At 35.3% G+C, this 25,933-nt stretch overlaps 1 protein-coding gene across 46 annotated transcripts in view; it reads left to right on the forward strand.

Annotated features, from left to right (window-relative positions):
• The window catches only part of ABI2 (abl interactor 2), a 128,036-nt gene that overhangs the window by 42,668 nt on the left and 59,435 nt on the right, over positions 1–25,933 (forward strand). For 40 of the 46 annotated variants that reach the window (XM_023622469.2, XM_070241665.1, XM_023622458.2 and 37 more), the window contains exon 2: positions 17,835–18,002. In XM_023622469.2, the coding sequence (XP_023478237.1) occupies positions 17,835–18,002 (168 nt within the window). Of the gene's footprint in view, positions 1–9,463; positions 9,538–17,834; positions 18,003–25,933 lie in introns of all 46 variants that reach the window. The other 6 variants (XM_070241661.1, XM_070241674.1, XM_070241672.1 and 3 more) reach the window with 1 other exon arrangement.

The following is a 25,933-nucleotide window of genomic DNA, read 5'->3' on the forward strand; positions in this document are numbered from 1 at the left end:
AATTTCCTTGCTCCACCTTTGTGTTTTTCTTATGGATTTATATGTCTTCAACTCTATTGATTGTAGGATTTTTTTTTTAAAATAGACTTTATTTTTTAGACCAGTTTTAGGTTTACAGAAAACTGAAGATACAGCGAGTTCCCATACCTCTAATACCTGTCCCCTCCTCAACTGTTGCCACTTTTATTAACGTCTTGCATTAGTGTGATACATTATTGGTATTAGCTCATCACGCGTAATAATTAACTAAAGTCCATAGTTTACATTAGGGTTCACTCTTGGTGTTACACATTCTATGGGTTTTGACAAATGTATAATGCCATGTTTTCACCATTACCATTACAGTATCATACAGAATAGTTTCACTGCTCTGAAAATCTCCTGTGCTCTGCCTGTTCATCCCTCTCTCTTCACAAGCACCTAGCAACCAGATATTTTTACTGTCTCAGCAATTTTGTCTTTTCCAGAATGTCATGTAGTTAGACTCATACAGTATGTAGCCTCTTCAGATGGGCTTCTTTCACTTAGCAATGTGCATTCAAGTTTCCTCCATGTCTCTTCATGGTTTAATAGCTGACTTCTTTTTATTGCTGAATAATATCCCGTTATCTGAATATATCACAATTTGTTTATCCATTTACCTATTGAAGGACATTTTTGTTGCTTCTAAGTTTTGGCAATTATGAATACAGCTACTTTAACTATCCCTGTGCAGGTTTTTGTATAATCATAAGTTTTCAACTCATTTGAGTAAAAATGAGAGAGCACGGTTACCACATCATGTGGTAAGAGTATATTTCGTTTTGTAAAAAACTTCCAAACTGTCTTCCAAGGGTGTCTGTACCACTGTGCATTCCCACCATCCGTGAGTGAGAGTTCTCGTTCCACATCCTCTCCAGCATTTGGTGTTGGTATTTGATACTTTAATAGGTGTGTAGTGGTATCTCACTGTTTTAATTTGCATTTCCCTCACAACATATGATGTTGAATCTTTTCATATGCTTAGTTGCCATCTGTATATCTTCTTTGGTCACATATCTGTTCAGATCTTTTGCCAAGTTTTAAATTTGCTTGTTTTCTTATTGCTGAATTTGAGTTCTTTGTATATTTTGGATGCCAGTACTTTGTCAAATATGTGTTTTGTAAATATTTTCTCCCAGTTTGTAGCTTATCTTTTCAATGTAATTGCCGTTTAGAGTCGAAGTTTTAAATTTTTTGCCTTAAATTTATGTCTTTTACTCTATTGAGAGTAAAGTTTTTTGGTTTGTTTGTTTACATTTTGAAGCTTAATACTATAATTTTAAAAATTTTCTACCACTTTTGGAGAGCATAATTGTTCTTGACCATGGCTTTATGTTTAGAAGGCTTTCTTCATGTAGACATCAGATAACATAAAAGGTGCTATTATCATTTATTGAACTCTTTCATTGGGTCGAGTTTTGTGCTACATTTTTGGCATACGTGATCTTACTTAATCTTCCATGTTTTTCACTCTCTTGAGATAACTGTGTCATATCTTCATCCTCTCTTCTTACATCCCCAAACCTCTCTGCCCTTTTCATTCTCATATGATTACTGTGTCCTGTAACTTCAGAGATAAAAGCCACTAGACTAAATCTCCTTCATCTTTCCGCCTTAAAATCTGTAAACCTTATATCTGTGGCAACTTTCTCCTTTTTTCTCTCTTTTTTTTTTGGTGAGGAAGATTGGCCCTGAGCTAACATCTGTTGCCAATCTTCCTCTTTTTGCCAGAGGAGGATGGCCACTGAGCTAACATCTGTGCCAATCTTCCTATATTTTGTATGTGGGATGCCACCATAGCATGGCTTGATGAGCAGTGTATAGTCCATGCCCGTGATCCAAACCAGCGAACTCTGGGCCGCCGAAGTGGAACATGTGAACTTAACCACTACACCACGGGGCCAGCCCCTCTCCTTTTTCCTTTTTCTATCAAAGGAACTCTCCTCCTCATGTCAAAGACCAGTTACTCCACTTGACCTCTCTTCTTGTCAAATGTTTTGTTCCTTTGCCTGAGCTCTCTTACTTCTTCAGCCTTTCCTGTCCCATTGGATCATTTATGTCAGCAGGTAAACATGCTCTGATATTTCCCGTCTTAAAATAAACCTTTTTTTTTTTTTTTTAACACTGTTCTTTTCTAGCTTTGGTCCTATTTCTTTGATTTAGAGATGGCCAAACATTTTTCAAAGAATTATCTATATGTTCTTTGTTTCCTTCTTAAAGTTCATTCTAATCTGATTTTTACACTACTGCTCAACCAAAAATGCTTTTTTCAAATTCATCAATTTCACGTTGCCATAGCTGTTCACTGGGTACTTTTCTGACCTCATCTTTCCTGTCTTCTCAATTGCACTGACCATCTCTTCCTTCTTGAAAGTTTCTATGACATTGCATTCTCTTGGGTGTCCTCCTGCCTCATTAGTCCTTTACAGATTCTTTACTTTCTCATTATCCCAATCTCTAAATATTGGGTTCTGAAGGACACTTCCCAGCCATCATCTCTTCTCTCTATACTCGACACTTCATTCATTTGTTCACATTGTTCAGTTATTTTTGAGCACCTACTTTGTACTGCATGCTGTTTTCTAGGCAGTGTTGGGGATACGGCAGTGCCCTGCATTTCCATGGTTTTAAATATTGTATATTCCCATTTACTTCTAAATTTCTTGAGTCCAGACATCTGTCCCCAATAGGTTCTCATCTCCATCTGACTTTCTTATACGCAACTCAAATACAGCATGATGCTAGTGATTCCTAAGTGGGAATAGACGTCAGGTTTTAGTTTTAATCTTTAGAAAAGAGGGCTAGTGATAAATAGTTATGAAGGTGTGATCTTACATCTAATTGTGAGATTCTTAGCTCTTGAGATAGCAAAGGCTTCTTTGTCAATTTTGGGTTGAGTTCTGTTTTGTAGTAAGCCCTCTGTATCTCCTTCAGTACTTCCCGGATACATTGTGGCTAAGTACAGTGCTGACATCATAATGTTAAAGCTTTACTGGTAAGTAAATAGTTTATGTTGATTTTATTATCAGAAATACGAGAAATCAGTCGCTTGTTAATATGGAAGGTGTGTTTGTGCTGGTGAGTTCAGTGTTACTAAACACTCTTTCCTTGTAGCTAGTGAATGACCTTAGGAATGGCTGTATTTTGTATGTGAAAAATTCTCTCTTAAGCATAGTCTCAGAATAACTTAACATTCTTGGTTTGGTTTTAGAGCTGGACCATCATAGATTGTACATTCTGGTGGCATTGATCCAGTGGTCTGAAAATGCCTTGGAAAGATCCAATTTTACAGATTTAAAAAATTGATATAAACAAATGATATACCATGAATTCATGAAGTTCTTTGTCAGTTGATCTCATTATCGTAACCTGAAGGATATATGGTTAAAAAATACATATATTGTACCCTTAAGAGATTATCATTCTATCATCTTTTTTTTGTCTAGTGGTTTTTATTGTGATAAAATATACATAACATAAAATTACCATTTTAACAATTTTTCAATGTACAAGTCAGTGGCATCAGGTACATTCACAGTGTTGTGCAGCCATCACCTATCCGTTTCCAGAACTGTTTCATCCTCTCAGACGGAAACTCTGCACCATTAGACAGTAAGTTCCCATTGCCCTCTCTTCTTGGCGCGTGGACGCCGCCAGTGCAGTTTCTGTCTCTATGGATACGTCTGTTCTAGGTGCTTATATAATGGAGTCACAACATTGGCCTTGCGTATCTCCCTCATTGCGCTTAGCATGGTGTCTCAGTGTTCATATTGTCGCGTGTATCTGAATTTCCTTTCTTTTTAAGGTAGAATTATATTCCATTGTATGGATATACCACATTTTGTTTATCCCTTCACCTGTTGATAGATATTTAGGTTGTTTCCCACCTTTTCAATATTGTGAATAATACTGCTATGAACACTGGTGTACAAGTATCTTTTTGAGTCTCTATTTTCAAATCTTTTGGGAATCACTGGATCCTATGGCAATTCTATGTGTAACTTTTTGAGGAGCTGTCAAATTGTTTTCCAGTGGCATTTTACACTCCCATCAGCAGTGCACAAGAGTTCCAATTTCTCCACATCCTTGCCAACATTTGGTATTTTCTGTTTGTTTTTTTTTTTAATAGTAGCCATTATAATATGTATGAAATGGTATCTTGTGGTTTTGATTTGCATTTTAAAATATTTATTATTATTATTTTTTGCTGAGGAAGATTTGCTCTTAGCTGACATCTGCTGCCAGTCCTCTTTCCTTTTTTTGCTTGAGGAAGATTAGCCCTGGGCTAACATCTGTGCCAATCCCCCTCCATCTTTTTGTATGTGCGACACCTCCACAGCCTGGCTAGCGAGTGGAGTAGGTCCATGCCTGGAATCGAACCCGTGAACCCAGGCTGCCTAAGTGGAGCATGCCAAACTTTAACCACTAGGCCATGGGGCCTGGCCCTGATTTGCATTTTTTTAATGATACGATGTTGAGCATCTTTTCATGTGCTTCTTGGCCGTTTGTATATCTTCTTTGGAGAAATGTCTGTTCAAGTCCTTTACCCATTTTTTAATTGGATTGCTTGGTTTATGTTGTTGCTGTTGAGATCTAGGAGTTCTTTATGTATTCTGGGTGTTTATCCCTTATCAGATACATGATGTGCACATGCTTTCTCCTGTTCTGTGAGTTGTCTTTTCACTGTCTTGATAGGATATTTTGCACAAAAGTTTTTAATGAAGTCCATTTTATCTACTTTTTCTTTTGTTGTCTGTGCTTTTAATATCATCTATCACCCTTTTAGATTTATGTTTGCTGAGTGTACATATATTATAATCACATTTAAAAATTTTTTAAAAGTTACTGTTTCATTACCCTAGCATTTTAACTGATGTAAAATTTTCCCTTTTCCCCGTTATTGTCCTATGCATATTTTTACATAATTAAGTGCTACTGTACGTTTTATTTATAGTCAATTATAGATTTTTCCATGAATAATGAAAATATAATGAAGTATTATATGACAGTGAAATACATATGACAATATAATTTAACAAGATCTTGTTAGCATTTTTAATGACTGCATAGTAGGTTTGCTTATTAATTCATTTTTGCATATGTAGGTCATTTTGTGTTTTTTTGTTGTGGTTGTTAACTAGGGGCTTATTTTTTGGTAGTCCCCTATTCTTAACTTAGGAGAGTATAACAGCATCAGAATCTAGCACATTTTTAACCTAAGTATATCCTTACAAGTTCAGTATTACTTTGCTTTCTTAAGAGTATTTGGCATTCTTGGCATGTGCTTCTCTTTCTTCATCTGCCAAAGCAAGATAACCACAAAGCAAATTTAAAACAATGCAGATGTATTCTTTAAAATAATTTTTCTTGTTAGTTATTTGGTGAAAAGGGTGCTTTGTTTTTGTCATTTTTTTCTCCATCATTTGTGTAGCTGAATGTTTTCCCATGTTCATTTCTGTCTTGTGTTCTTTCCTTGTGAAGTGTCCATGTTTATCTAATTATGCTTTGTTATTTTTCCCTGTGACTTGTGTGACTCATTCTAATTTGAATGCCATACTGTCTTTTTTTTGTAGACTGTGTTCTCCATCCAGGAGTCTGGAAGGAAAGCATGAATATATTCTTTCTTAGACATCATAGGAATTAATATTTAAACAATTCTGAAAGCATAAGTATATTTCAAATGTTTTTCATGATCTTTTTGCTACAGTTTTCTGTGTATAATGATTGGCATGTATTCTAGAAACTATTATTTTAGTTTCAGTGAGATTTCGTAATGGAGCCTTTCTTTCCAATTTGGTTTAGTTGAGATTGATTGGAATGCAGAATTGAAAACTCATTTAATAGGTAATCTAAGAATCCTTCTCTCCCCTAAGCCCCATTGTTGAGTGAGGTGCTGTGACTCTGCCATGACCTTACTAGGTTAATTACATGTGTAATATTTTAATTTCTTAGCAATTTTGTGAGAAAGAAGATGGTTACTATCCAACTCTTAAATTCCAGCAATGTCTCAGTCTTAATGCAGGGGCAATAGTGAATTAATGATATGTTAATAATCCTGAACTTACATGTTTTCTGGACCCAGGAATCTTTTTCATGCCTTTATGTCCTTATTAGGCTGTGCGCTCTTCCTGGAATAACTTTTGTCACTCCTGCTTGGCTGTACTAAAATTCTGTGAAACTTCATCTGGATGGCCATCTAAGATAGTGTTCCTATTTGGATTCCATTCATATCTGTGACCATTTTGCACTGACATTTTCTGTTTATTTGCCTTTCTCTGTATTGGACTGAAAACTTACTGAGTGCAGAGAACGTGTATTCATTTTGATAGCATAGTAAATAGTACAGTGTTTGTCATGTAGCATGCATTCAGTGAATAAGGGTTTGTTGAAATGAATTGATGAAACTGAATTCAAATCTTGGAGGGTCTAGAAGAAATTGTTTTGTAGTTTAGATGGGCTAACTGAACAAGAACTGAATACCTGTACTTTACCAAATCTGATTATAGTTTATACCCAGGGAAACAATAATTGCCTATTTTCTAGGTAATGTAGTGGACTGGACTGGTCTGGGTGAGAGATTTAGTACTGGAGAAGAGAAAGAAACAGACAGTAGATCTCAAGGGTGTGATCTGTAGAGGAGAATTCTCTCCTGCATGTCTGTGCTCATGCTCCCTAAATATTATCATTGTCTTCCTGCCCCCTCCCCATTATCTGTACACATATATCCCTACCGAATCTGTGGTCCTATTTAGTAGAAATGAAAAGGAGAAAAAAATAATGGTAGTAACCTAGTGGTAATGATACTACAATTTTGAGCTGCTCTAGAGGGTGTAAGGTTCCTATTCTTCTTAGTTCCCAATATCAGTGCTAGAACATCAAATTGAGAAGCAAGTTAAAATGTTTTTCTTAGGGGTGCATGGTAAGGCATGAGTAGCCTGATGGTGGCAAAGCTTCTGGAGATCCAAAAAGTCTCCCTTATATCACGTTTTTCCCCCACACCAGCCCACATGGGGTGGCAGAAGCCTCTGTGATTCTCTGGAACCGTATGGTAAGAGATAGTATGTGATTCCTGTGTGTGATGTGATGTGAAGATACAGAAAGTGTAGCACTTACCCCTAAGGGGCTGGGGAGTTTGTGTCAGTGAAACATGCACATATTATAAAGGATGTTCTGTAAATCTAATAACAAAATGCTGTGGAAATTCTCAGTAAGAAATGATGAGTATCACAATCAGGGATGATTTCCTTGAAGAGGCGGGGATGGGTTGTTGGGGAAGTTGATGGGTTACTGTTGGTAACCGGTGAATAAAATAGGCCAAGACACAAAGGTAAGAAACCATGGTCTGTGTTTTGAGAACTGTAAGTCTAGTTAAGCTGTTACCTAAGGTCCAAGTAGGATTGAATGGGAGGGAAATTCTAGGCCATATTAAGGAAGGCTGTAAATGGTAAGTAAAGGAGTTTATATTTAAGTAGGTAGGAGGAACCTATGGGGGCTTCAGAGCTGATTTAGAAGGATGAATCTGCAGGACCATGTGGAAGATACTACAACCTGACCTGGAAACTAGTATAGTAGTACTGGCAAGAGATAATGACCGCCTGAAGTAGAATGTAGGCGGTAGGAATTGAGAGAAATGAAAGGATATAAGGCACAGATAGAAGGTATGTATCTTGGCAACTGATTAGGTGTAGGATATATAGACCTGAAAAGTATCTGAGATGATCGGGTACTGTTATTGACAGAAGTAGGAGGAAGTTGTTTTGGGGAAGATGGTGAGTTACAAATATAGTGATCTGGCACAATATGTAAGGTCAGATGCCATGTAAACAGAAGTATGGGTTCAGGAGAGATGTAAGGTAAGATGTAAATAGATTTCAAAATTCTGTGCTTGGAGGTGATAGCTAAGCAAGGAATGAGATTTTTTTCTAAGGCGTTAAAGTGCAGCAAGAAGAGAAGTAGTTTGAAGACAGAGTCTTTGGGAACATCTCCATCTAGAGATAAGGAATCAGTATCATAAGGGAGACTAAAGAAATAGCAAGGTAGAGAGAATTAATCATTGCATAGTATGGACCTGCCGTGGAGGTCACTTTATTCTAGGTAAGAATCTTTTCTCATAGGACTATATGTATTTACCAGAGCATACATTATGATGTTCCTTTATAAGGCTATGATAATTTTTTTCCTTATCTAAATAATTTTCTCTTTTTTCCAGTAACTTAATCCCATTTAAGTAGAAATATTAGATAACTGGTTGAAGTGTCATATTGCCTTTGATGCATGAACTGTACAGTGATACAGTTGATAATTAAATACAGTTATAGCAAAGGTAAGAAGACAGTAACAGATATTTAGTTATCAGACGTTGCTGCTTAGGAACTACAAAACAACATTTTATTGAACATTTAAACAGCTTTAAAGGAAAAAAATCTCAAGGTTAGTATCTGTGCTGCTATAGTGAGCACAGAAATCTCTAGCTTAGCATATCAGCTCTTGTAATATTAGGTTCCTAGAAAACGTTAACAAATGTATGTGAATTGACTTATGCATAGGGCGGCAGATGTGCAGCAACCTCAGCCCTTTGAAACTTCACTTTGAACTTAGAAATACCAAGAAAAAACCCTTGAGCCCAAAATGACTGTTTCAGTAAGCATGCAAATGTAAAATACATTTCAGAAAGTTTTAAAAAATTCTTTTGGTGCTTTTATGTCTTACAAATATTTCTTTAGTTGATTAGGACAGAATGCTTCAGTTTCTGTTCTTTTGTATTAACGTATGTGTTAATAGTTATTAAAAAATAATATAGCTGTACTTTCTCTGATAATGCAAGTAATACATGCCCAAGGTAAAAAAAAAAGTAGACTGTATTAAAAATCATTAAAGACCCAAATAATTATATTCCCAACATTCTGAGAAAACTTATGTTTACATTTTGGGGCTTATTTTTTCTGACTTTTTTCTTGTGCTCATATTTACACACAGGCGTTCACGGCATTGGGGTGACTGTGTTAAAGATGCTTTGTAACGAGCTCTTTTTTACTTAGTTATTTTGTAGATATCTTTCCATATCAGTAATACACAGCAATGCTATTTACTGTATGAATGTATTGTGTAATCAGTCTCGTTTTTTTTTCTTTTTTGCTGTTAACTTGGTCAGTGAACATCCATGTTTGTGCCTTTTTCTTGTTTAATTATTTTTCTAAGGTAAATTTAGAGCTATAAATGTAGTGAAACTTACACAACTCAGACTAAAATATTGAAGCCCTTGGCATGGGGGTATTTTTTTAGGGTAAGCTTTGGCCTGATAAAGCCAGAGAATATGCGTTTCATAGCATCAGACTCAGATGTATCAAAATAGTGTTTGTTAATCACATACTAAAGTGGTTCCAGAATTGCTGTATTGAAGGATTTGAGAGACAGCTATAAATTTGAAAATGTCTTTTCTTAGCACCGTATTTGAGGTGCAGAGGATCTGCTGGGGGAGATGGTGAGGACGGCTTCTCTCCACAGATGCCCTTCCAGGTAATAGGTTGGGGGTAAAATTGATGGTTAAGAAAAAGTATTTAGATTTAGAAATAAGTTCTGATTCCACTGTTATACCTCATGACTTAGAAGCCAAGTCAGAATAAGCTTTTTATAAATCAATCAAATTTATATATATGGTTGTTCAGTTAGATTGTTTATAATATAGAGTATTTATCTTATGAAAAGAATTACTCATGTCCTCAGAGTGGACCTGTTTTGGTTATCAATGCAAAGTAATAATGATGTGGAAATTTCCTGCCACTTTTAGTTGAAGATTGATAGAGGGTATGATTCAGATTTTACACATTTACTTAATGCTTGTCATGAAATGGTTTATCTGATTAGAAAGATATATACAATGCAGATAATCTGTGGGAATTATTTTCATTTTCTGAATCAGCTCTGTATAGTCTGTTAATTTAGCTTTTTTTCTTGGTTAAAAATCTGTCTAGGCATTTGACATCATTGACATTGTTTTCACCCTGTCTTTTTCTTCATATTGCCCATCCTGTTATCCTTATTTCACTGTACTTCTTTGTTATTATTTACCTTGTTTAATTCACTTTAGTAATTTATGTGAATCTTCTCTCATAGATCAGTGTTTTAAATTTCCTCAGCTTTGAGCACAATATCTTGTGTATATGGTGGATCCTCATATGTTACTGTGAATAAAAGCTCAACATTTTTTTTTTGTAACAGTGACCACACAGCTCTCTTTCATTGTAACATTCATCCTGAGAATTTCCTTTTCTATCATTTTCATTTTATAGAGTGAGGACCAGATTCTTGCCTCTTTTATTAATAAAATAATTGTTAAGCTGTTTATGAATTTTGTACAAGAATGGGTATCATAAATTAATGAATTATTTCTAGTTCATTAAATGAAGTCTTATTCTTTGGGACCAAGATCAGAAAATATGTTTATCTCCCTCAGTCTGTATGTTTTCTGGGGCTGTTATCTTAATGTTTACAGGACTGTATTTGCATATTCCTCTGTTTTCATATTCCTTTTTTTCATGTTTAGGTATAAACTATCATAGTAATTCCAAGACTTGGCTAATGAACAGAATCCTTTTAAATGGAATAGAAATCTGACTGCCTGTGTTGACTTAATTTATTTTTTAAAAATGTTATTTAATGTTCAAACATAAAATTAGATATAGACCACTTAGAATTAAAACTCATGTAACAACTATAAATTCAAAATAAATGTATAAATATAACAAAACTACTAAATTAATAAAATTTAAATCAGAAACAGTAACTTCATGGATGATATTTTGCCAAAACTCAGTTGTCCTTGAAAGTTGAATATGGTGGTGGGTTTACGGATTCTTTTGAGCAGTATTACAGAGTGCGCTATGGACCTGTACTGTGGGGGCGCCCTGGGATGGTTAAGCTATTTAAGGATTTGCAAACTCTTTTTAAAAACTTTCATTTGTTCAGTACAATGTAATGTATATTTGGTTATCATTTGGTATGAATGCATTATTTATATATTGTTTGCCTCTTTTATATCATTAATTTGCTCTATGATTAAAACGGCATGACGTGGGCCTAACACAGTTGAACCCCAAAGCAATGCTGAGTTTGCCTTTTTTGTTATTTGGTAATTTCAGAGGATCCTTGTTATGTAATGTTAATATGTAAATTTTTCAGTTATGTAAATTGATTACTGTGGAAATAAGTACAAAAATAAATTATTAAAAAGAACTGTTGATTCTTGGAGAATATGCATAAACTTCCATTTGGGAACCAGGGATCTAGCGTCACTCACAGTTGTTCTTAAATAGATGCCATCTGATACATTAAAAATCCTAAAATCCATGGCTGTCCTTTGAATAATCTGCTTAGGCTATCTCAGTGTGAAATATTCTGGCAAATGTCAGCTAGAATAGAAGAATTGAGATTTTGTTACCTTCAACTATAGGATATCCATGTTAAATTCTTAAAAAACTTTTTTCAATTTATCGTATAGTTTATAAGCATAATTTTGTTTTATATAAATGTATGATTTTAATGGTGGTATAATTTTTAAAATCTTTCGTTTGTATTAGCAGCTGTGAAATTTAACATGGATATGCCTGTCTTGAAAGTAGCTATTATGGAATCCTAGAATGTATTTTTTTTTAAGACTTAATTTTTTAAAAGACAGTTTTAGATTTACAGCAAAATCTGGAGGAAGGTACAGAGATTTCCGCACCCCCCACCAGAGTGGTACATGTGTTACAATTGATGAACCTATCTTGACACATCGTTATTACCCAAAGTCAGTAGTTTATTTTAGGGTTCACTTGTGTTGTACATTCTGTGGGTTGGACAAATGCGTAATGACCTTTATCCACCATATGGTATCATACAGAGTGTTTTCACTGCCCTAAAAATCCCTTGTGCTCCACCTAGTCATCCCCTCCCCAACCCTGGCAACCACTGATCCTTTTACTGTCTCCCTAGTCTTGCCTTTTCCAGACGTCATGTAGTTGGAATCATACAGTATGTAGCCTTTTCAGATTGGCTTCTTTCACTTAGCAATATGCACTTAAATTTCCTCCATATCTTTTCATGGCTTGGTAGTGCGTTTCTTTTTAATGCTGAATAGTATTGCATTGTGTGATTACCACAGTTTATCCTTTCACCTACTGAAGGACTCCTGGTTGCTTTTAAGTTTTGGCAATTATGAATAAAGCTACTATAAACATCTGTGTGTAGGTTTTTGTGTGGACATAAGTTTTCACCTCCTTTGGATAAATTCCAAGGACTGTGATTGCTGAGTCATATGGTAAGAGTATGTTTAGTTTTGTAGGAAACCGCCAAACTGTATTCCAGAGTGGTTGTACCATTTTGCATTCCCACCAGCAATGAATGAAAGTTCCTGTTGTTCTACATCCTCATCAGCATTTGTTGTTGTCAGTGCTTCAGATTTTGACCATTCTAATAGGTGTGTAGTGGTTATTTTGTTGTTTTAATTTACATTTTCTTCATGCCATGTGATGTGGAGCATCTTTTCATATGCTTATTTGCCATCTGTATATCTTTTTTGATGAGGTGTCTGTGAAAGTCTTTGGCCCATGATTTAGTCAAGTTGTTTCTTATTGTTGACTTTTAAGAGTTCTTTATGTATTTTGGCTAATAGTCCTTTATCAGATGTGTCTTTTGCAAATATTATCTCCCAGTCTGTGGCTTATCTTTTCATTTCTCTTGACATTGTCTTTCACAGAGCAGAAGTTTTTAATTTTAACGAACTCCAGCTTATCAATTATTTCTTTCCTTGGTCATGCCTTTAGTGTTGTATCTAAAAAGTCATCATCAAATCCAAGTCATCTAGGTTTCTCTTATGTTATTTTCTAGGAGTTTTATAGTTTTGCAATTTACTTTTAGGTCTGTGATCCATTTTGAGTTAACTTTTGTGAAGAGTGTAAGGTCTGTATTTAGGTTAATTTTTTTGCATGTGAATGTCCAGTTGTTCTGGCACCATTTGTTAAGACAACTGTGTTTGCTCTGTTGTGTTGCCTTTGCTCCTTTGTCAAAGATCAGTTGACTGTATTTATGTGGGTCTGTTTCTGGGCCATCTGTTCTGTTCCATTGATCTTTTTGTCTATTCTTTCACCAGTACCACACTGTCTTGACTATTGGAGTCTTGTAGTGAGTCTTGAAGTTTAGTGGTGTTAGTCTTCCAACTTTTTTGTTGTTCTTCAACATTGTGTTGGCTATTCTGGGTCTTTTGCCTCTCCTTATAAACTTTAGAACTGGTTTGTTAATATCCACAAAACAACTTACGGGGATTGTGGTTGGGATTGCATTGAATTCATATTTTAAGTTGGGAAGAACTGACAGCTTGACAATATTGTCTTCCTATCCATGAGCATGGACTATCTCTCCATTTATTTAATTGTTTGATTTTGTTTGTCAGAGTTTTATAGTTTTCCTCATATGGATCTTGTATGTATTTTGTTAGATTTTTATACCTAAATATTTTTTCAAGTGTTAATGTAAATGGTGTTGTGTTTTTAATGTCAAATTCCACTTGTTTAGTGCTGCTGTATAGGAAAGCAGTTGTCTTTTGTATATTATCGTTGTATCCTGCAACCTTGCTATAATATAATCTCATATTAGTTCCAGGAGTTTATCGTCAGTTCTTTTGGATTTTCCACATAGATTATCTCGTCATCCGTGAACCTCCCTTGTGTCTTCCCCTGTGTTAGAGATCCAAGAAGAGATTTTCTTTTACACATTATAACCCATTTAGTTTTATTAATTAGAATATGTTAAGTTCACACATATTCTAAAAGTATTTCAAAATTCACTATTTCTTCTCTGATCAAAATACAGATTACAAGCAATCAAAAAGCATTCTTTTTTCTTTTTAGGAAGATTAGGTCTGAGCTAACATCTGTTGCCAGTCTTCCTCTTTTTTTCTCCCCAAAGCCTCAGTACGTAGTTGTATATCCTAGTTGCAAGTCATTCTAGTTCTTCTATGTGGGAGGCCACCACAGCATGGCTTGATGATGGTGCGAAGGTCCATGCCTAGAATCTGAACCAGTGAACCCTGGGCTGCCTAAGCGGAGCGTGCGAACTTAACCACTCTGCCATGGGGCCGGCCCCCAAGAAACATTCTTATTCTTCTGCTGTAATGCTATCAGAGTTGTACTTTCTATGATTTTCAAGACTGAGGCTAATTATTTAGTAAACATGGATGTACAACAAACTTATGCCTTTTGGGGGAAGAGTTAGCTATAGTTTTCTCTGATCTCTATTAGAATTTCTTTATTTCAACCATAGCAACCAATATTCCTGACTTCTAACTATTGCTGTTATGAAGATACATCAGGATTTGGATGCACTGCCAGCTTTCTTCCCTTAAAGAGCAATTAGTATAAGTTTACTTATAAAATTCATAATGTTCTTTGTCTTACTTTAATACAGAAGAATGTTGCCCTGAACACCTACTTCATGGTGACTTACATCAATGTTATGTCAACCATGAACACCATCTCCATTTAAATCTTCTTCATACATTTTACATTACTGTGTGGTTAATCTTCCATGGAAGAGTAGATACACATGAAGTCCACCTGTTACAGAAAGACCTCTCATATCTTTGATGCAGCAACAATCAGCCACATGATTTCACATACACATTAGGAATAAAGGCATAGCGTGATGTCATTTGAGAGTTGAATTACATTAATAATATTTGCTTTTCAAAAAATCTCAAATACTGTCTATATAGAAAAGGATACATTGAAAATAATTATACCTGTCCAAATATCCATCCCATAAACCTTTGAAGCATACTAACAGATTATCTAAATTTTTATGTTTTGGATTATTCTCTATAATAAATACTCTGATGTAGAATAATGTCTGAAAAGTGTTATCAACTTACTGTTTTCTACTGTGAATTCAAGAAAAGTTTTTGATTTTTTCAGTCTGTTTAGCCTTTTACTTGTGAGGATGGAGTGTGGCGACTTCCAGGCTCCTTAGATACGCAGCCATAGTCTGGAAGTCTGTACAGTGTTTTTTAAAAGTACTTACGTTTAACCAAATTTAGTTGCAGTTCTCTTGTTAATTCAAGTGTTGATAAGACTGAGATTACTGAGGATTAGATTAGAACGAGAAAAAAAAAGTAATACAGTGATTCTTAACTCTTTTCAAGTTAAAACATTATTTGATTATTTTAACTGCTGCTTCTTCAAAAGAAATTTGTTTCCCCTGGAAAGACTTAATATCTAGGATTGTTGATTCTGACTACTATGCTGTGTGGGAGAGAGGAGAGTGGGGCATAGTGGACTTTGAACAGTTAGTGATTACTCAGAGATAATGACAGTTGTTAGATAATTACAGTTTTAGAAAGTGGTTTTACATTCATTATCTTATTTGATGCTCAAAATGGTTGATACAGGCATTTAGGCTCTTCTGCTTTGTAACTGAGAAACTGTGACTCTTGTCCAAATTGACATGTTGTAGCAGTAGAGCTGACATTAAAGTGAAAGGTTTCTGGTTCAGAGGCTTTTGTACTCTCCGCTGCACCACAGAGTCTTTCTCTAGAACTGGGGCGAGAGGATGTTGTTTGGCGGTTAGTAGCGTAGAATATGTAACTTTACTGTTGCTTTGCTTTGTGACCTTGGAAATAAGCAGTTAACCATTTTTACTGTGTACTCTCTATTTTTCGAGTAGGGTTTATAATACTTGGCAATTTATATCCCAGAGTGTTATAACACTTAAAATGCTTAGGAAGAAAGCATTATTATTTCATAATTTTTATTTTACTTTTTAATTTATTACCTTTCATTATTTTAATTTTAATTTATCATTAGTACTATTTTTGTTTACTTTATCCTTTTTATTTGTCATTATTACTTTAATCAGACATTAGGGTATACCCATATTTCACAAATTAGAGTGGAACAAGAGGAAGAATTCAGGAAAGTAGGAAAAAAGTGTGCCAGAACTTACAGAATTTATACATTCAAATCAATGCTATCTTTCCAAACAGTGATCTTAAGCAACTATATACTTGCGGCCATTGCTCAAAATATCCATTGGCGCTCATTGTTTTTTTAATTTGTTTTTTATTTTATTTTTTTATTAAGGTTATAAAAGTTAACATCCTTGTGAAATTACAGTTGTACATTATTATTAGTCATGTTGTAGTTACACCACTTCACCCCTAGTGCCCTCCCCCCACCCCCCTTTCCCCTGGCAACCACCGATCGGTTCTCTTTGTACATACGTTAACTACCACCTATAAGTGGAGTCATACCGAGTTCGTCTTTCTCTGTCTGGCTTATTTCACTCAACATAATACTCTCAAGGTCTATCCATGTTGTTGTGAATGGGACAACTTTGTCCTTTTTTATGGCTGAGTAGTATTCCATTGTGTGTATATGTGTATATATATATATATATACCACAACTTCTTTATCCAATCATCAGTTGCTGGGCACTTAGGTTGGTTCCATAACTTGGCTATTGTGAATAATGCTGCAATGAAGATAGGGGTGCATAGAGCTTCTGAAATTGCTGATTTCAGTTTCTTAGGATATATACCCAGTAGTGGGATGGCTGGGTCATAAGGTATTTCTATTCTTAACTTTTTGAGGAATCTCCATACTGTTTTCCATAGTGGCTGCACCAGTTTGCATTCCCACCAACAGTGTATGAGGGTTCCCTTTTCTCCACAGCCTCTCCAACATTTGTCACTCTTGGTTTTGGATATTTTTGCCATTCTAACAGGTGTAAGGTGATATCTTAGTGTAGTTTTGATTTGCATTTCCCTGATGATTAGTGATGATGAGCACCTTTTCATGTGTCTGTTGGCCATCCGTATATCTTCTTTGGAGAAATGTCTGTTCATGTCCCCTGCCCATTTTGTAATTGGGTTATTTGATTTTTTATTGTTGAGTTATGTGAGTTCTTTGTATATTATGGAGATTAACCCTTTGTCAGATAAATAACTTGTGAATATTTTTTTCCAATTAGTGGGCTGTTTTTTTGTTTCAGTCTTGTTTTCCCTTGCCTTGAAGAAGCTCTTTAGCCTGATGAAGTCCCATTTGTTTATTCTTTCTATTGTTTCCCTCATGTGAGGGGTTATGGTGTCCGAAAAAATTCTTTTGAAGCTGATGTCAAAGAGCGTGCTGCCTATATTCTCTTCTGGCAGACTTATTGTTTCAGGCCTAATCTTTAGGTCTTTGATCCATTTTGAGTTTATTTTAGTAAATGGTGAGAAAGAATGGTTGATTTTCATTCTTTTACATGTGGCTGTCCAGTTTTCCCAGCACCATTTGTTGAAGAGACTTTCTTTCCTCCATTGTAGGCCCTCAGCTCCTTTGTCAAAGATTAGCTGTCCATAGATGTGTGGTTTTAATTCTGGGCTTTCAATTCTGTTCCATTGATCTGTGCATCTGTTTTTGTACCAGTACCATGCTGTTTTGATTACTGTGGCTTTGTAGTATGTTTTGAAGTCAGGGATTGTAATGCCTCCAGCTTTGTTCTTCTTTCTCAGGATTGCTTTAGCAATTCAGGGTCTTTTGTTTTGGCGCTCATTTTTTAAATAATGGCTTCAGTATTTTATTTGCATCTGTACGTAGATGTATCTATTCAACATGAAAATATTAGCGAACAGTTTAGTTGTTGGGTTTAATGATACTGATAATTAGTTTTTAGAACATTTTTTAATTAATGTGTGTAGATTCAGCAACAGAATGGTTTTGATGAGTATTTTTGTATATTAGATTGATGGAACGGGTTATCTCTGAATTAATTCTTTGAATTGATGATTTTCTTTTTCCTAGTCCGCAGATAAGCAGAGAGCCCTAGAAGAAACCAAAGCCTACACCACCCAGTCCTTAGCAAGTGTTGCCTATCTGATAAATACCTTGGCCAACAATGTCCTGCAGATGCTGGATATCCAGGCGTCCCAGCTGCGAAGGATGGAATCTTCAATCAATCATATTTCCCAAGTGAGACCACACTATTTTCCTATCTTGCCTATGAGGAACACTTAATAAACACAGGCACTCTGTAATGCTGGCAGCCTTTATTATGTGAGTTAACCCACGTTTGATTTGGAAAATACAAACTCAATATTAGGTTGTTTTTTGATTCTGTCTTTTTGTGGAGTGATTATCTTCTCTGTGATTTTGATAAGGAAGTAAACTTGAATGATTTCTATTAAAACTCAGTTGTCATGTTAAAATAATCAGCCTTGAGGTGAAAATTTATTGGATTTCTTCCAACTTTTACCAAATTAGTTATCTTTTTGAAAATATAAATGTGGTAGCTTGATGACTTGTGTAAATTTTGTTTCTGTTGGTAGGATTTTTGTTTACCAGGATGGCACCATACCTCAATTATGGAAAGATTAATCTAAGTGACCTTATAAAATTATCTTTATATAGAACTTAAAAAAAAATTAATGTTATACTTTTTCCATTATAAAAGTCATGCTCATGAATATACAGAAAAAGAGACAAAATGGAAAAACTAGCCCTCTCCCCACTACTTGCATGTTTCACTATTAATATTTTGGTATATCTCCATCTAATACTTTTTTCTTATAAATAATTTTTAAAATTTAGCTGTGATTATATTATATATAAAACATCCCATGATGTTTTAAGTTCTTTATAAATGATTTCAGTGGTTGCATAATGTTGCGTGCATATGTTATAGCTTTTATAACCCTTCCTTATTTTCGGGCCATTTAAAATAATAGTGCAATGAAAAACCAATTTGTAAATGCAAAATGCATTTTAAAACATTAAAAAGGTAGAGGTTTTGATCTGCCTGCTTCTTTTTGATGAGATCCTTGGAGCTTTTTTATTTTAGCACGCTTGTCATTTGAGTAGCTTGCTAGTATTCAACACTCTTTTTAGATGTAAATGATTATAACCCCTCTGGAATAAAATGAAATTTAAAATTGCATATTATCTTTTATTGTCTATATCTTAAGAGTTCAGGACTCTTTTGAAATTGATTAATTCAACATTTTTTGAAGTCTGAAGTTTAATTTGTATAATTAAATAAAATATGGTCTAGATAAATCAATATGGGAGGTCTACCTTATATTTCTGTTACTTGAAAATTCATCAGACCATTCAGAGATATTTCTTGTTATTTAATATTATTTCATCTTAACTCTGAATTTGCCACTATTAGAGTTTATTCACATCCCATATTAACTTCTGTAGACATGGTATAATTTATTGCTTGTTGTATTGCTGTTTCTCTTAAACTGAAAAGAAAAGCAAAGAATTGGTGAGTTTTAATGAGTGAGAGGTAAATTTTCTTCTGAAAAGATCTCTTACAGGAAATTATCAGTGGAATTTTAAATGATGAAATAGATTAAACTTGGTTTTCTAAGAAGAAGGGATGTTGACCGTTGCTAATCTGATAGAGAATTTTGAGGTTTATACTTGAGAGTCTTAAAATTTCTGCATATTTGAAGTTGTGTCAGAGGACCCAAAAAAGAATGTAGGAAGAAAAGTGCAAGTCCAGAAGAGAAATTAATATATTAGAGTTCCTAAAAAGGAGGGACAGCTTTTTATTAGTTTTCAAGAGAAAGTAGGAAAGATTGTGTGAGTAGATGATAACAACAAGTAAATGACAATGAATGAGAGTCATCTGTTTCCTGATTAGGATTTTGTAGTTCTTTGATAGGAAGGGTAGCACCCTTAAGGAGGAAAGTGAATAAGTCTACTGTAGCTAATACGTACATGTATTAATTCAGTTAATGAGAACATTTTCGAGTATCACAAATTTATATTAACATTGTCTAATACTGTCTTTTAAGCTATTCTAATGGAATAAGTAAGAAATGGAAGTGATGAATGGATAGAGATTAGTAGGTCAGAAATAACAGGGGCTTGAGTGAGAGCTGTCAAGAATATGTTGAGCCTTCTTCATTTGGAGTTAAGCTAAGTCTGGAGAGCAGTAGCTGGGGAGGGAGGGTTCTGCTGCTCTACAGCTGCTGTTAGGTTTACACCGAGTGTGTCTTAGCATGTTGGATGAGGGGTTGAGTAGGAGAAATGGGTTGATGGAGGCTATATCTAAGAAAAATAAGAGTAAATTTTAAAAATTTTATATATTTTTTATCATTTGCCTTAATGATAGAAAATTTTTTCACTTACGTTTAATGTACAGGTAGAGTCTTTATTTTAAAAGTCAACTGAATATCAAAACTGTTTGCTCCTTAGACTGAAAAGTTACTCTGTAATGTAAGAGAAAATGTGGCCATATGAAATGGGCCATATAAAAACAGGCTTTGGGCCAGATTTGGCATGTAGGCCATAGTTTGTAAGCCCTTGCTCTAAAATACTGGTTTTTCAAATGTTTGGTACTTAAATTTTATTATTATTATGCTTAGTTAAGAAGATTATTGTTTGTAGAGAGGGTCAGAAGGTTCTTAAGATATCTTGAGACCAGAGTGTTTTGCAATTTAGGCAAAAATACTAGGCTTGGAGAATTGGAGAGGAGATGGGATGGCAGAAGCAAAGAGGGCAGGGGTTGTCAGGTCAGAGACGGGCACTTGTCTGTTGCAATGGTGATGGATGTCAGTGTGATTGACGGGCTATTTTGTAGCGTGGTTCGGGGCCAGTAGATGCTAGATATCTGAGGTCTTCGATTTCTGTCCTCATCACTATCTTTTTCTTGTTTCCTGGGTAAGAACTGGATCACTTTTCAGCCTCCTGGTGCTCCAGCTCTTTTCTCCATTTTCATGGAAATGAAGGCTGAGTAGGATTGGGAGGGCTGAGGGTGGGGGCTCTAGGTTTTACTCTGGCTCTTCTGCTGACTTGTCTGACATTTGGCTTCTTTGAACTTAGATTTTCTTATCTGTAAAATGATAGAACTGATTTTATGTTTTCTGAACTGTCTTCCATCTGAAATTCTTTATTCTTCTGAGATTCTCACAAATGAACTTGTGATTGCCTTTTTCTCTTTCTCTTCTGCTGGGTCTGCTGTTCGCTTATTCTGTGCCCCGCTGACCTCAACCCTCTGTCACTCTGATGGAACTGAACTATTTCCCAAATTACTCTTTATTTTTTTGAGGAAGATTAGCCCTGAGCTAACTACTACCAATCCTCCCCTTTTTGCTGAGGAAGACTGGCCCTGAGCTAACATCCATGCCCATCTTCCTCTACTTTATACGTGGGACGCCTACCACAGCATGGCTTTTGCCAAGTGGTGCCATATCCACACCCGGGATCCAAACTGGTGAACACTGGGCCACCGAGAAGCGGAACATGTGCACTTAACCACTGCGCCACCGGGCCATCCCCCTCCAAATTACTCTGAATTTGAATCTGAGGGTAGTAATTCCATGGACTCGACCAACTATGTATCAGGAAGAAGTACTTCAACAAAACAGAGTAATAACTCGTTCTCTGAATGTCAAGTGTTTTGAGAAACAAGACAGTTGATTACAAATATTTAGTATCAGACACATTTTTGTACTAAAAAACAATATAGTATTAAGTAGTGTACTAATTTACACCACACTCACCATATCCATAAGGCAATATTAGGCTATCTTTATGTGGATTACCTTAGCTATTTTAAGGATGGTAAATTTTAAAGAAATTCCATTTCTAGCTTTGTTCCTATTATCCTATCAATTCTTTGGAAGCATATTATTTGAAAAACTAATTGAAATTTTTAATCTTCAAACTGAGAGTAGGATTTAAATTAACATTGAATATTTTTCAAGAATATTTAGTTATCAGAGAAAACTTTTAATTTTACTGAATACTTATATAAGCACACATAGGTACTTTTAAGTCAGAATAGCACTATGTAGAAAGATGAATGCTGTTCATACTGTGTCCATTTCTGGTAAGTAAAAACCAAAAAAAAGGTTTATACAACATTATTCAAACTAAGATTCTTAGAAACTTCTAAACTAAAATTCTTCTCTTAACTACTAAAAACAGTCAGTGCTGGCTATATTCAGTTCATCATGGCTTAGAAGATCAAGAGAGGTCAAAAGGCAACATGAAGAACTTAAAAAGTAGTGTTCCTCCCACCCTCCCAAGAGCTGACCAGGGCTTACTGGGCCAAGTGTTGAAGTAGTGTAGGTATCAGGTAGCAAGTAAAGGAGGGAGAAAGGAATGATTGTGAAAAAATGGAAGGATGGAAATAATTCTTCTTAAGGATTAGGTCCTCAAAGGCAATGGAAGGTCTAAACCCTGAGGAACTCACTGTAGGTAATTTTTTTATGCAGTTCCTAATTAATTTCGTATGTATAGTTTATATCATTGTATAAAAAAATGAATAACTGAAAATGAACCATTCAGCTTGTTACTAATTTGTTTTATGAAAGATGAATAATTTAAAGCATATTTGTAATTTAGATAATTAAATGCTTACTTGAAATGTTAACTTACTAATAAAACATTCAAGACTCATATTTAAAAGCACTCAACTTAGTTGAGTTAACCCACTGTAATTGTTTGATTGCAGATGTTTTCCCACACTGCTGGGCAGCTAACCGAGGTAGTGCTGTTCAGTGCAGTCAGCCCTTGATTATCTGTGGTAATGGGAAACAACAATGCGTGGGTAACCCTAAAATAAATTCTTTGTACAGGACCTTCCTGTCCATCTGCTGTGGCCTGAGTGCGTGCTTGGGTCTGTGATGGAGATGTGAGAGCGGGGCGCAGGCTTGCAAGGGAGCTGGGAGTCGGTGTGATTATCTCAAGGCGGTAAGAGGTATCCTGGAGAGCCTGGCACTGTGTGGCTGAAGTCTGGTGGGGGCAGCCCGCAGCATGCGAGACCAGCTTAGCAATAGCAGTAAGAAGGATGAAGAAACAAGTTAAGGAACTGCGAGAACAGATGTTTAAGTCCTGCACAGTTGCGGTGACAGTTACTTGGTGTGTTTTTGGTTAACAGGTAGCAAACAATAATAATATTAATGGCTGCGTACTTGCATTAGTTTTGGTCGTCTTTGCCAGCTAGTTACAGGTGAGTGCTGTTATTGAGGCCTTTTCTAAATAAGAGCAAGTTAATTCTCATATAACTAAAAACTTTAGAAATCTAGGATAAATTTGAAATACTTGTCTTACTATTAACATTCTTCCTAAATATCAGTGTTGAACTTGTCCTTTCAAAATTTAACTTAATACATTTTAGCATTGTAATGTCAAAGAATATTATGAAGGCAAAGGCAATGGTGATTACTGAAAACTCTGAATTTGATTTAGGAAAAACATAGTAACATAGTTGCCATATCTTTTTATTTAAAAATATGTCATAGGAGCTTTACAGAAGTTCTTTTAAAACTGGCAATTGGCTGTGAGTTGGTGAATGTTGAAGCTGGATGTTAGTTCTGTGGGGGGTGTTCATTATATTACTCTGTCTAATTTGACTGATTATATTTTCCACAAGAGAAAGCTTTGAAAAATTGGAAATAGGTGATTGCTGAAAGCTTCAGAATCTTCTGGACCAAACTTTCTGCTCTTTATTTGTGGAATAGATTTATTATTCTCCACTAAATTGTTATTCAGACTCTAAATAAAACTGTAGCTCTTCTCCAAATGTGTGTTTGATTCTGTCCACAGGAATTCCTACAGTTCAACCCAGTGTGGTAGTGGGATGGCAAGAATACGGATTATACTCTTTATTTTTCTTAACCATATATTACTTTTATTACTGTAAATGTTTAAAAAAAGTTAATGGCACCAAATATCTATACTTATGCAGTAACTAGAGGCATTAATCTTGAGTCAGTTCTTAGAAAAAGTTTGAAAACAATTGATATTTGAGAGTGAATAACGTAAGAGACAAATGAATTAGTCCTTTCTCTAGATCACTGGTTTCTCAGCCAGGGCAGTTTTTCTCCCAAGGGGACATTCGGCAGTGTCAGACATCTTTGGTTGTCGCCACTTGAGGTCGAGGAGAGCTCCAGGTATCGCTGGAACGCTCCTCCACATCCTGCAGTGCTCAGGCCAGCTCCCCCTCAACAAAGAGTTCTCCGGCCCCGATGTCAGGAATGTTGCTGTTGAGAAACCCTGTTCTGGTTTTTCTAAGATGTAGGCATTCGTTTGGAGTAGACAACTAGAAACATCATGTAGCCAAACTAAATTATTTTTACTTTCCATAGACATGCTGTTAAGAATTATATTTTAAAATAGCCTTCAGTTTTTAGTGAGAATTAGCACGAGAGGCAACAAAGAGCATTTTTCTCGTAATTACTTCAACCAGTTCCTTTAGAGTTTAGTGCTGGGAAAATTGTCACTTCCCTGATGAAGGGGCACATTTCCTTGTAACTCATTGTTTCTGCTTTGCCTTCTCTCTCCGGAAGCTAAGAGCCCAATATTGTGCCTCATTATAGCAACTCTCTCTTATTTAGGCTTACTTACAGTTCTGTGATCTTTTCCTTTGCTGTATTGGCCTTCCTTTTATCCTTAGCAGAATGGTCTATGGGTTTGGGCTATGTGTGTGTGTGTCTGTAAAGAGAACATATAGGTGATATGTAAGTGCTTCCTGTCCCCAGGTATGATCAGATGTTTTAATGCTTTTTTTAAAAAAAGTCTCAATTTTCGAGCAATTTAAAAATATGTGCTTGTTATAAAATACAACTGTATATTAGTGCAAATAATAAGTGAAAGTTGCTCTTCCCTTTTCATTCTCCAGAGATTTATTAGTATTTCTAGTAGGAAGATTTGAAATTGAAGTTCAATTTGCCATATGCTTAGAATTCTATTATGCTTGGTTGGGTTTGCATTCTTATGGTTTCATTTCTAGGTAAGATAATTACATTTCTAAAAACTGGAGTAAAAAGTGTCTCAAGAGGATTACATTCTCTAATAAATTTTCTTTTATTGATATGACAAACAACAGGTATATAAAAAATAAGTGCCATATTTTGTTTGTTTTTTATTTTGAAGCATATGCCATGAGTACGAAATCTTTCTAGCCCATATTTTTAATGGTTCAGGAGGACCCATTAAAAATTATTCAAAAGATGATTGATTTTCATTTCTCTGAAGTTAAAAATAGGTAAATTCCAATAGCTTCACTAATATGCAAACTTCTTTTTTCTGTTATAGCTCCCCCAACCAGCTGAAAAGGAAAGATTTTGTAATTTACCTAACATGCACAGAAAAAGTTCAAAGACCATTTTCATCTTAAAAAGAAATACTTAAAATGATAAGGTTACTACCATGGCCAGTCTTTTATTTGATGCTTACTTTACACATTTATTAGTTCAGAACTTAGAGATTCTGTTGCTTTTAAGATCTCTTGGTTGAAATAGGAGGCTTTGAATTTATTTCAAGTTCTCTTCATACTTCAGGTAGTTTAGAAGGATAAATAATCAGCTTTCAGATTTCGTAAAGTGATGTTTAATAGTGTCATGATGGTTATCTTTTCTCTCCATTTCTGTATTATTAACTGGTTCTTTTAGAAAGGGGAAATTGAAGTGGGTCTGGGGAGGAATTAGCAAAATTGTCTATTAATTGCTGCTGAGGCAGGAACGATGGTAAGAGATGTGAACAATTTTAGTGAAGTACTTTTCTGACTCTTGACTGCAACTCACAGTAAAAAATACATTGTACATTGCGTCCAGTACACAATTCGTGTATGTATTTATATACATAACAAATGTTTCAAGAAACAATTCTTACCTTACAGGTAAACATGCAGCCTGATATTTCTGTTCTATTTCATTTAAAATAATTGCTGCTCACATCCCACTACATTGCAATCTGCAGTTTGAAAAATGCTGTCTTAGTGGGGCTGGCCCTGTGGCCGAGTGGTTAAGTTCGCGCACTCCGCTGCAGGCGTCCTAGTGTTTCGTTGGTTCGAATCCTGGGCGCGGACATGGCACTGCTCGTCAGACCACGCTGAGGTGGCGTCCCACATACCACAACTAGAAGAACCCACAACGAGAAATATA

Source organism: Equus caballus, chromosome 18, assembly GCF_041296265.1.
Source record: "Equus caballus isolate H_3958 breed thoroughbred chromosome 18, TB-T2T, whole genome shotgun sequence".
In the NCBI taxonomy this organism is placed as follows: domain Eukaryota; kingdom Metazoa; phylum Chordata; class Mammalia; order Perissodactyla; family Equidae; genus Equus; species Equus caballus.